Below are 13,032 nucleotides of genomic sequence, written 5' to 3'. Positions count from 1 at the left end.
CATTTCAGTGTATAGTATATAGAGCAGTCTAAACAAGTCATTGTCTGAAAGTTTAGTTTGTACTGGCTTTGCTAGTACTTTTTTATTTAGCCTGTTGTAAAACTAGGCAAATACCGAGATGAGTCGATGTACCCGCTGGAAGATCTCTGCGTACCCCCAGGAGTACGCATACCCTTGGTTGAGAACCACAGATCTAGACTATCCTTGACAGATGTTTGTTCCACCTGTTCTTATAAGCCTCCAGTGATGGGAATTCTACAACCTCCCTTGGAACCTTATCCCACATCTTAACTACCCTTAGTTCAAAAAGTTTTTTTTTTTCCTAATAGTTTACCTACATCTCCCTGGTTTCAGATTAAGCCCGTTACTACTTGTCCTACCTTCACTGGACTTGGAGAACAGTTTATCATAGTCCTCTTTATAACAGCCCTTAATATATTTCAAGACTGTTATCAGGTCCCTCCTCAGTCTTCTTTTCTTAAGATTAAACATGCCCACTTTTTTTTTAACCTTTCCTCATAGGTCAGGTTTTCTAAACCTTTTATCATTTTTGTTGCTCTGGAGTCCTCTGGACTCTCTCTGGTTTGTCTACATCTTTCCTAAAGTGTGGCACCTAGAATTGGATGCAGTATTCCAGCTGAAGCTTCACCAGTGCTAAGTAGAGTGGGACAATTACTTCCATCTAACACCCGTTAGTACACCCCATATTAGCCTTTTCCATAACTGTATCACATTGTTGACTCATCCAATTTGTGATCCACTATAAACCCCAGATCCTTTTCAGTAGTACTACCAGCTAGCCAGTTATCCCCCATATTGAAGTTGTGCATTTGATTTTTCCTCTGCAAGTGTAGTACTTTGCACTTGTCTTTAGTGAATTTCATCTTGTTGATTTCAGACCAAGTCTCTGATTTGTCAAGGTCATTTTGAGTTCGATTTCTGTCCTCCTCCAAAAATGTTTGCAGCTCCTTCCAGCTTGGTGTCATTTGCAGAGTTTATAAGCGTACTCTCCGCTCCATAATCCAATTAATTAATGAAAATATTGACTAGTACCAGACCTAGGACTGACACCTGTGGGACCCCACTAGATACTCCCTCCCAATTTGACAGCGAACCATTGATAACTACTTTGAACTTTCAACTATTTATGCACCCACTTTATTAATTTCATCTAGACCACATTTCCCTAGTTTGCTTATGAGACTGTCATCTGTAACTCCGTCAAAAACCTTAGTAAAATCAAGAGCTACAGCTTCCCTCCTATCCACTGGGCCAGTAACCTTGCCAAAGAAGGCTTGGCATGGCATGATTTGTTTTTGACTAATCCATATTGACTTTCTTAACACTGTTATTGTTTAGGTGCTTACAAATTCATTGTTTAATAATTTGTTCCAGTATCTTGACAGGTTTTGAAGTTAGGCTGACTAGTCTGTAATTCTTTGGGTCCTCTTTGTTCCCCTTATTTTAAATAGGTAATACGTTTGCCCTTCAGTCCTCTGGGACCTTTCCTCTCCTCAGTGAGTTCTCAAAGATCATTGTTAATGATTTTGAGATTGCATCTGCTAGTTCCTAAAGTACATTAGGATGAATTTCAATAGGCCCTGCCAACTTGAATATATCTAATTTATCTAAATATTCTTTTCCCTGTTTTGGCTTGCACTCCTTCTCCTGGTTAACATTAATTGTGTTGAGAATCTGGTCACCATTCACCTTTTTAGTGAAGACTGAAGCAAAATAGGTATTAAACACATCAGCCTTCCTCAGGTCATCAGTTATTAGCTCTTCCTTCCCCGTTAAGTAATGGACCTAGACTTTTCTGTGTCATCCTCTTGTTTCTAATGTATTTAAAGAACCTCTTCTTTATTTTATGTCCCTTGCTAGGTATAACTCACTTTGTGCTTTAGCCTTTCTGATTTTTCTCCCATTTTGTCTTGTTTGTTACCCCTTTGCCTTTTGTAGGCTTGTCTTCTAATATTGAATAAATGGCTAAGGGGAATGTTACTCATAGGTCTTGTCTACATGGGAAAGTTCTATCAATCAGTTACACAATTATGACCCTTGCTTTTATTCTGGTATAAGAGTGGCTTTTTTGGCTTAGGTTAAACCCTTTCCCAAGTGACAAGGCCCTCTTATACAGGAGTGTGTGTATGTATGTGGCTGGGGTAGGGGAAGGGAATTACACCAGTACAACTATATTTGTTTAAATTCACATCTTACCTTATACTTGTAAATACTGGTATATCTTGCCTATGTAGACAAGCCCATAGCTCTATTGGTAAGGGGTCTGATCTTGAAGTACTTAACACCCGCTGCTCTCATTGCATTCACTTGGAAGCTGCAGCTCTTGGTACCTCGGAATTGGGCCCAAGGTTAACAGACCTTGAGGCTGTCCCTATGTAACAAAGCTGTTCTAGGACAATTTTCACCTGTTCAACTGGCTTTAAAATAGAACTGTCTCTGTTTTGGATTCTCAGACCTCTGTTTTAGCTTGTCTGACAGCCATGTCTCGTTCCTTATTGAGTTTGGGTATATAAATTTGTGTTTTACAGAAAATTAAGGCAAAAACTTGGCCTTGGTTTTAACTCTTTTAATGAAACAGTTCCTTTTAATCTTTATTTTTAACAGATTTATTTTAAAGGGGTCCATCCAAAGTTCCCTGAGGGAGGGAAGATGTCTCAGTATTTAGACAGCCTGACGTTAGGAGATACCATTGACTTCAGAGGTCCCAGTGGATTACTTGTCTACAAGGGAAAAGGCAAGACTGATTTTGAAAATATTCTGTCCAGAATAACAAGCACAGAAAATCTTATGTGATTGTGATGTATTGTAATGTAGGAGTAGTGATCACTAACTTTTTTCCCCATAGAGGTTCTGGCCTTTCCTACACACAAGTTGAACCACTTGAACTGTACTGGGGTACTTAGAGAAGTATAGCTGCTCTAGAGTGCATGAGTGCTGTTTGTTGTAAACGTGCTTATATAGAAAGGGGGAATAAAGTCTTACCTACATTACAACGGTTTGCTGGTAGTACAGAGACAGCTCTATTCCCAAGAGTGCGTTTGCTGGTAGAACTTGTTTCCCTGAGTGAAATAAACCATAGCAGCAAAAGTACATTTATGCCACTATGAGTGTGTTTCACTAAGGCTTTTGCTGGCATAGCAATGTTGCCCCCAAATCGCAGCCCTAACCAGCATTGCTATACTGGCAGAAGTTTCTCATGTAAGCCTGGTATAAGCTACACCAGGATAAAGCAACTTTTACATACTGTAATTGTGCCCACAGCAGGGATTGTACTGTATTGGCAAAAAATAGCACACCTAACTGGCATAGTTATACTGATACAAAACTGTGTGTAGACCAGGCCTGACCGATTCCTACTCAATTCCTAGCAAAGAGCCAGTAGCTGTGTTAGGATCCCATCTGCATGACAGTTAACATTGGTTAAATTTGGTTACTTTGTCCAGGCCTCTACGAATGAGGCAGTGCAGATGAGTGGACTCACCCCTGCGGCGCGTCCTGCTGGTGACTTCTGGGAATTAGCTCATTCCAGCTCTGGAGTGCCCTCTGCAGGCTGATGATCTGCCTGTCCTCTGGCCCCCGTGTCCCTCTCAGGACCCGGTGCCCTTGTACCTGGGGTGCTGCTCTCTAGTAGTAATCGCCTCAGTGTTAGGGTCTCCCCTCCCTGGGGAACCCCCACCTTGCCTCAGTATTGGCTACTGCCAGTCATTGTCTAGCCCCACACTCTGGGGCAGGCTGCAGTATCAGCCTACTTGTCACTGGCAAGGTTGGGTTTGGACCTGCTGCCTTGGCCTACCCCTGGGCTGCCCCCTGCAATCCCCAGTACCCCTTGGCCTTCTGCTAGGCCGGAGCCTGGGGCTTTCCAGGCTGGAGCTCCCCAGCTCCTCTGCCTTTCTCCAGCCCTGCTCCACTCAGGTACACCGTCTCCAGCTCCCTGCAGCCAGGCCCTTCTCCCTCTACAGGCAGAGGAAGACTCTCCATCTGTCCCTGGCTTCTCTGCCTTTGTAGGGCCAGCTTAGTCTGTTTGGGGAGTGGCCCCACCTGCAGCCACTTCCGCCAATCAGCCCAGCCTAAAAGCTGCTTTCTCCAGCAACAGACCCCTCCTAGGGCTGTTTTTAAGCCCTTCAGGGCAGGAGCGGGGTAACCACCCTGCTACAGGCAGGAACATGTAACATCATGGTTAAGAAATGGGCTTTATCCCAAGATAGAGCAGAAATGTTTGTAGCCTCTGTGGTGTGTCCACACTAGCCATTAGGAATCAATTAACTCAAGGTTTAAAAAAAACACCAACACAGTGAAGAGAAGCCCATAGAGCTCTTTTAAAACCTGGTTTTGACCTTATTTGACTCCACCCACTGGTATGGTCTTGGTGTAATTGCTGATGGACTGGATTTGTATTATAGTGTTTAGATACTTAATTTTAGTCAGGTTTCCATCCCACAAATTGAGGTGTCTCTTAGAAATAGTCATAGAATATTAGGGTTGGAAGGGACCTCAGGAGGTCATCTAGTCCAACCCCCTGCTCAAAGCAGGACCAATCCCCAAATCCCTAAATGGCCCCCTCAAGGATTGAACGCACAACCCTGGGTTTAGCAGGCCAATGCTCAAACCACTGAGCTATCCCTCCCCCCCTCATTACATACAGAGAATTGATTGTGAGCTCTTGAGGGCAGGTTGATCTTGTCAGGCGGTGGAGGATGGTCTTTGTCAGACTGGGCTCCTGCTCCTTGATCAGGGCCACTAGACATTACTGAAATGCAAATCATGATAGCTTGATGTTGAGTAATGAGTCAAAAAATCCTGTCTAATTATAATACACTAGCAGCGCTCATTTTTGACGTCTTTTAAAATAGTTAGCACTTTTAAAACATATCTGTTTGTCCTCACAATAGCCTTACGATAGCCAGATGGGAAAATGAGTGGAGAGGTGATTGCCCAGGGTCTGAGACAGTCACTATAAATCAGAATGAGAACTCGGGATTTGTGATCCCAGTCCTCTGTCTAAATTAGTGTTCAAGAGTACTCCCTAATGTTTGTCTTTCCTCCTTTTTTCCAGGCAAGTTTGCTATTCGTGCTGAGAAGAAATCTGAACCTGTTCTTAAAACAGTGAAATACGTTGGAATGATTGCAGGTGGAACTGGTATGTAAGAATGAAGTTTCATTCTTTGTGCACCTTGTTTCTGCCGGAGTATTAGATGTGTTGCTGGTGGCTAGTTTTAATTGCAGTTTTTTTTCAGGCATAACTCCTATGCTGCAGCTCATTCGTGCCATCATGAAGGACAAAGATGATCCCACCATTTGTCAGCTGCTGTTTGCTAATCAGGTAACTCTTCTTTTCTTCTTGTGGCAAGGCATTAAAATTGTTCTTAAGTTTAAAAAAAAACAAAACCCAGGTATATGCAAACCTCTCCTAAGACAGCACAGAACACAGGTACAATTCAGTATCATAAAACCCTAAGCTAAAAATGAACAGAAACTATAAAAACAGCCACATGTGAGGCCATTGCAGTGAGCACACTGTTCTCTACATTACTGCCTGGTAACTTTTGCCCTCACATCTAACCCTTCTGTTTTTTCCTATGTCCTCTTGTTATGTTCTTTATCCAGACTGTAAGTGTTTTTTGAGACAGGGATTCTTTCTTCTGTTCTTTCTTTCCTGGAAGTGCTTAGCACTTTTTTTTTTTTGCGGGGAGCCCTTGTCAGAATTTTAAAGCTGCCCCATCTAGCGGCAGCATCATTTTCTCTCCTTAGTAATACTCCTCTTCCCCCTCCCGCCCAGGGGCACGGAACCAGGTTTGTGTAGGGAAGTATGAATCTGACTATTTCTGAACACAGGTGCAGTATAAACTTAATTGTGCCCAACAGATAACTGCAAAATGGGGGAGCGAGTGCCATGCCATTAGAAATAGCAGTTTACTTGTTGTAGAACCAGCACTACAGAAAGATATTTTCTGATCTATTGGAGGCCATATTCTACTCAGGCCCTGTTTTCAGATTTCAACTTCTCTGAAAGGTTGCGTTGTGTTATGCCACTACATGCTGTCTTTCTTTACAAAACTCCAATGAAGAGTTGATACAGTGAATCTTAATATGATTGTAATAGAGCTGGTAAATGATATTCTCAATTTTAAAACAGGAAACCCTTGTTTATGAATGTCATGATCTAGTTGAGCTAAGCATTAGGTATACAAAAGAGAAGAAACAGAGGTAGGTGTTGTCCAGCATGATGGCTTAATTTGGATACAAATCTCTCTCCACAGTCTGAGGGGTAGGGATGTAAGTTTGACAGGAAGTCCTAGTCCCATTTGGTTCTAGTAATCAAATATCCCCTAATTAAATGGTGTTGCAAACACCCTCCATTGGTACTGAACAACTTGTCTCTTAAACCAAACCAGCCACTCTTATCCAGATAACATTCTGCCACGCATACCAAAATGTATGAAGGGCAAGATTATATATTATAGGTACCTAAATAAAGTAACCAGATTTTTTTTTTTAAAGGGCTCAACTCCCAGTGTTTTCAGAAGGAGTTGGTAGGTGCTGAGTATTTCTGAATATCTAGGCATAAATATCTAAGTACATTGTATCAAGTTACACTAACCCAAACAAAGCAGATGTGTGGGTTGACCGTGTATGATACTACAGACTATCCTCAGTGCTTCAACTTTATCTTGTATCCACTGAAGTTATTTTAATCCTAGATAATGTTGTAGAAATGAGAGTAGTAGAAGTTGGTGATGGAAAAGACCTGTTGGGTCATCTAGTTCTCTGACAATATCGGATTGACCTTATTGTACATTTATCAGAATTATGTCTAGCCTAGACTTGAATATGCCCAGTGATGTCCCATTTCCCTTGGAAACGCATTCCATAGACTAATGCATCTGACTGTTTAGAAGTTTTTTCCAGATGTTAAGCCTAAATTTTCCCTCTTCTGTTTCGTCCCAGTATTTTACCACTCCAAATGCCTCTCCAGTCTTGATTTTTACACCCTTGAAAAAACTGTCCTGGCCTGGTCATTATTTAGCCAATTAAAGGATAAAATGTCTCATTCTAAGGATAGTTCATACACTAAGTGCTTCCATAACTGGCTCCTTTGGATTTTTTCTCCCCTCTACCCATGTACTCAGCCCTTCACACCCTTAATCACTTTTGTTGCTCTTCTTCGAACTCTCTCCAGCCTGTCACTATATTCCTAGTTTGGGGTACCCTGTATTCCAAGTATAGTCTTAACAAAACTTTGTACAGAGGACCTGCTATCGCCCTGTTCTTGTTTGTGCACAACCAAAAATCGCATTGTAACATAACACTGAGTTAAGGGAGGGATAGCTCAGTGGTTTGAGCATTAGCCTGCTAAACTCAGGGTTGTGAGTTCAATCCTTGAGGGGGCCACTTAGGGATATGGGGCAAAATCAGTACTTCATCCTGCTAGTGAAGGCAGGGGGCTGGACTCGATGACCTTTCAGGGTCCCTTCCAGTTCTATGAGGTAGGTATATTTCCAAACTCCTAGCTCCTCTGCCTGCTGTCACCCGTAAAATGTCCATAATTTTTGCTGCTTTCCAGATTTATCCCTCAAGTTAATCTGTGTTTAGGATTGTGCATATATCTTGTAGAATCTCATTTTATTTTCTACCCATATTTGTAAACACTGTAGACCTCTTGTATTATTTCTATGTCCTCATAGGTGTTTTACACATTCATATTCAATACTTACTGCTAATCTCACTGCATGCTGTTAGCCCCTTTTAGATCATTGAAAAAGTCTTCTAATGTCCAGTTCAGATGCCTGCCTTTATTAGTCAGATCCAGAAATAGCTTTCTTGTAACCGATGCAGTTTATGTTAGAGCCAGAAATAGGTGCCTTCTCAGCAACAAGTGCCGATAAACTCCCTCCACAGTCCCCAGTATATTACTTTCACTGGTGCCAAATTGCTGCGTGGCTGGATAGAGTATGAAGGGACTTAGCACTGCTTCATAATGTGAGGCTGAAAAGGAGATGGAAAAACTACCCTCAGAGTCTACTATACAGTATTTATACCAGGTTTTTTGAAAGCTGAATTGATACTGAAGACTGTTAATACAGCATTTCAGTTTTGTGGTGCTGCATCTAATAACCATGTAGTGTGGGGTGGTTTTGTCATTTAAAAAAAGAAAAATCTAAATATATTTTTATCCCTTTCCATGAGACAGGGTGTGGTTTTCAAAGATCAAGAAGCTGGGAAATTTGGGGTCTGTTTCTGACTCTGTCTCTATCTCATTGAGTTATCTTAAACTTTGTGTCTCTCGCTAATATTGAGATGATAGCTACTGCACAGGAGTTTTGTGAGGCTTAATTTGTTACAGTTAAGAGACTGGATGAAGGACTCTATTGAAAGAGTAACTCCTTTCCTTTCCCTGCAGACTGAGAAAGACATCCTGTTACGTTCAGAACTGGAGGAAGTTCAGGTTCAGCATCCAGAACGTTTTAAGCTTTGGTACACGTTGGACAGAGCACCTGAGAGTAAGAACTAACATGCCACCCCTGTCAATGCACCAGATTACTAGTGCTGATGATTACAATTCTAGAATCCCCTCTAACTTTTTCATCCCGTTAAGGCAACTAGATGCCTTCAGAGTGGACATGGTACTTCTGTAGGAAGGAGCTTGGTAGCTAGTGCCTCCGAAGCTATGCAACTGGTCAGGAGAATGCTACTGTGTAGTCCTCATCTTTGACTTTGGCAGCAAACATGAACAAGCCCCTCCCCCCCATGCTCTTCTGACTCTAGTTTCAGTATATTCTGAAGAAAGAAAAAAGAGCATTATTGACACAAGAATTGAGGATTAAATGTGTTTGCCTCTTTGTTCTCTCATATTAGCTAACACATTCCCCTTTTTGGGGTCAGCAGTTTTGTGTGTTCAGTGCCAGCAGCAAGCTGGGGAACCCTGAATCCCTCTGTGAAAGGGTTAACACACTAAATACCTATATTCTCTTAAACAATGAATTAAGAAGGAAGGTCATGTGGTACTAAACTGTGATAGGAAAACTTGGGTTCTGTTCACAGCTCTGCCAAAAACTTCCACTTTTAGTAAATAACGTCCTCTATTTCAGTTCCCCATCTTTAATATGAGGATAATACATTTATCCGTAACACTCTTGTGTTGTATTAATTACAGTCAAGGGGCTGAAATACTCTTTTATTCTGTGTCTAAGTTCCTAGCACAGTGGAGCCCTGTTCTTGGTTGGCCCATAATAAATAAGGGTGAGTGTTGTTATAAATCCTGTTTAATAAAATACCTTTTTTTCCCCCCCTCTCCATTCAGATTGGGATTATAGCCAGGGATTTGTGAGTCAAGACATGCTCAGAGACCACATGCCCCCTCCTCAAGATGACGTTCTAATCCTCATGTGCGGCCCTCCTCCAATGATCCAGTATGCTTGCTTACCTAACCTTGAAAAACTGGGATACACCAAGGACATGAGATTCTCCTACTAAAGAAGATTTAGCTGTGCTGTAGTGCGGAAAGAAAGCTGATGTAAGGAAAAGCATCTAGTTAACAGGGAACAAGACAAAGTATGCACACAGGTGGCTGGTGTACAGTGCTGGGAAGCTACATTTAGATTATAATCACTTAGATTTCTTAATGAGTTTGGAAGACAAGCCATCTGTTTTAGACTCAAATTTTAATTTTTACTGTTGTGCCAAATTTTGGCACACCACTAAAAACAAACAATTTAACCAGGTTGCAGGTGGGTAGTGATGTATGATGTTTCCCTTAACACATTCGTCAGAGAGACTCATTGACTACAATTCAATGTAAATTTTCAGCAACAAAGCAGAATTTGTAAGGGAATGAAGAGGTCAGTTACATTGCTTAGCATTGTAATCACAGTGGTAACTACTTCCCAACACTGTGTATATTGGATAGCATACATGGTGTGAACTATGGCCATGTATGGGAAGTACACCTTTATTTACCTTACTATTGCCAAATCTTAATTATCTCAAAGCTTTTACAGTAGGCGGGTCAACAGTGGCTGCCTCTTACCACAGTCACCTTGCAGAGGTGAAATCTGGTGGTTTACTGGTTATGACAGCTATGGTGTAAGATGTCAAACATAAATACACCTACTAGGAACATAATTTCCAGTCGTATTTTGGACTGACCTCACTTAAAGCAGATCTTTTCCAGCTGATCACCTTCACTAGCCATTCCCCTCCCAAGGACCTGAGATTAATTCCTGAAGGCAGGGGCTTTTGAATATAGAATGTTGAAGCAGTTATTTAAAAGAGCTGAAGGTGCTAGACTAGGGGAGAGGTGTTCCCTCTGTAGAAAACTGTAGATTTGACTACTTTTCAGAATTGCTCCTGCTGGGATTTCACTTGCAAATCTCTAGGTGTACTAAAATCCCACTAGCAAAAACTACTCAATTTAAAGTAGTACTCATTTAAATATTAGTCTCTTTTTGTACATTTATTTCTCTGCTAAGTTACTACCCTGCATACAGTGCTCAAGTAAAACTCCATTGAGAATTTTGCCCAAAAAGGATGTGTAGAATTGAACTTGTCTGACAGCAACTTCATCTGCCTAGCCAAATCCAAAAGTGCTGGGCTGATTGGACCTAAACTGTAGATGTTTCCATACACAATTTTTTTACTTTCCAGCAATTGAGATAGAAGCTGTCCTACCGATAAGTTGTCAAAAATATAAAATCTTGTTTGAGTTGCTAAAACTGGGCTGAAAGATTATATTCTCTGGGCAGCAGTTGCATCTGACACTGAAAAAGTAAGTAATATTGATACTATAACCTGATAGTAATATGTATCTTTGTAATTTGGAGGACCTCCTCTTGTGCCTATGTACAGCTTTGTATTCTGCACTTAACAGGTGGAAAAGATATTAAAGATAATATTATTCATTCTAGGTTTCTTTACATTTAATAGCCTTGCTGCTGGGAGATTTGTCAATGTGTGCTTCTTACAGGCAGAAACTTGGGCTTCGCTAGAACTGTACTGCATCCTCCGATTACAACTGAGGTATTCCTGCTACTAATTTAAATCTGTCTTTGGAGCAGGCAATAGGTACAAGTTTAAAGTAAAGCATTGGTGTTGCTTGTATCTCTAGGGGACAAACATACTGAAAGTTTTTTTTTAATGAACAACTCTATAGCTGGTTAATCTCAAGCTGTTTTGTATTACTTATCATGCATATTCACTTACTGGCTTTTTCAAAATGTTTGTGCAAGAAATAAAATATTGTGCTGATTGTCATTTCATGTAAGTATTAACTTTGCAAAGCCACCTGTGTAGGTACATGGATAAAGAACTTGCTACCTCTTAATAAAATCCTACCATGAGTGGGGAAAATGACTAATTGCAAAACAAAGTTTAAAAAGAAACAACAAACAAACCTATTCTTACCCAACTGCTTATGTGTTTCCTTAGCTAGATTCATGGAAGAATAATTTTTCTGTAATCAAAACCATATTGTATTTCCTGCCATTAGGATTTTAGTACATCATCTTTAGTAGCAGTAGAGACCCCTTCAAAATCAAAAAGGGATATTTATGTAAGAATCTTCCATACCTGCCTTAGATATGTAACATATTTGCAAATGCTGCTTTTAATAGTTATTACACTGTGATGGGATCATAGTTCTTTGATAGTATTTTCCCCCTACTTAAGCTGAGATCAGTTGGCAAATTGCTACAAGGTGAGTCTCTATGCTTCTTTGAGACGTCTCCCCCTATGCATGTGCCACTACTTGCCCCCTCTCCCTATGACTCTGCTGTAGAGAAGGAACTGAGGAGGGGTTAGCCCTCATGGCACAGTGCTACAGAGGTTCTCCTATTAGCAGTGCATAGACACCTAGAGTGGAGCACCAATCAGGACAAGCCTTTACTTTCCCCAGTAGGTTCTGCTTACAAGTGGTGAGGAAGTGGTCCCTTGCTTAGAAAAAGCATCCTTGAAAAAAACATGCTGTGCTTTAGCTGGGGTGGGAGGAAGGGTCCCAGCTCTAGCACACTCCTCCCCCTAGTGGCTTTGATGTAGGCAGGCAATGCTTGTAGAAAGGAGGAAACATTGGGGTCCAGTATCCTAGCATGAACAGTATTCAGAATGGATGAGCTTTCACCACCACCCTGTGGGTTTCTTAACCCAACATAGAGGTTACAATCACTATGATCCAGACATACTGCACCTGCCATTACTTCATAGTGGTGTTTTTTTCCAATGAAGTTGTCTAAAATGCTGCTACAAATATACACAATTCTAGACAGCACTTTATCTGGTGTAGGTCTTCTCAGAGTTCCTTTGAGTCCATTTCCTACCTCTGCTCACCAGTGTATTACAGCTAAAACATTAGCAAATGCTTTAGAGTTAAGTCAGAAGGGAAAAGGAAGTGCTTTTGTGTTAGAATGATGAGGATGCCATAAAATTGCATGTTTCAGAGGAGATAGGGCTAACTTGTAGATTCACCTACATTCAGCCACCAATGGGTAACATTAAGAACCTGTGCTATGGCCTGAGACTAATGCACTTTAATTGTATAGGGAGCTGTACAACAGAATACTAGTAAATGCAATCATGTGAAAGTCAGTCAGTCATTTGCACATGCAATGTTAAATTACTCAATTACATTTAACTTTAAAAAAAGGGTTTTTAACCTTGAAGGACTAGCAGAGATTGACTACTTCAAAGCTCAAGTTGGTTTTCTTACTTTATTAAATCCTTTCTTACCAAATACCTTGCTGTCACATCACACTTCTCTGCAAAGAGTTAATTAGCAAATACTATAGGGAGGTCTGATTATGAAACTGCTTTGCTTTATAAAATATGTCCCAGCATACTTAACTTGGGGTAAATGAGTGTAGAGCCACAGAAATCAATGGAACTATACTGCTATATACCAGCTGAAGATCTAGCCCCTTTTCTCTAAACAAGTGAACAAAATGGTGCTTGCTTTTTTTTTTTACATGTATTGGCTAGTGCACAGTAAGGCAAAGGACTCTGCTACTCCTATTTGTGACACAAACA

The 13,032-nt window shown here is 40.9% G+C and overlaps 1 protein-coding gene across 1 annotated transcript in view; it reads left to right on the top strand.

Moving 5' to 3' along the window:
- LOC123353352 (NADH-cytochrome b5 reductase 3) overlaps positions 1-11,268 on the top strand; it is a 30,807-nt gene extending 19,539 nt beyond the window's left edge. The window contains exons 5-9 of the mRNA XM_044994373.1: positions 2,626-2,755; positions 5,075-5,158; positions 5,256-5,341; positions 8,420-8,519; positions 9,320-11,268. Coding sequence (XP_044850308.1) covers positions 2,626-2,755; positions 5,075-5,158; positions 5,256-5,341; positions 8,420-8,519; positions 9,320-9,492 — 573 coding nt within the window. The 3' untranslated portion in view covers positions 9,493-11,268. The remainder of the gene's footprint in view (positions 1-2,625; positions 2,756-5,074; positions 5,159-5,255; positions 5,342-8,419; positions 8,520-9,319) is intronic.
- The last annotated feature ends 1,764 nt before the right edge of the window (positions 11,269-13,032 follow it).

The sequence above is a fragment of the Mauremys mutica genome, chromosome 1 (genome assembly GCF_020497125.1).
Source record: "Mauremys mutica isolate MM-2020 ecotype Southern chromosome 1, ASM2049712v1, whole genome shotgun sequence".
NCBI classification, from domain to species: Eukaryota; Metazoa; Chordata; order Testudines; family Geoemydidae; genus Mauremys; species Mauremys mutica.
Note: the sequence above shows the minus strand (reverse complement) of the source record. Positions and strands in the feature narration are given on the sequence as shown.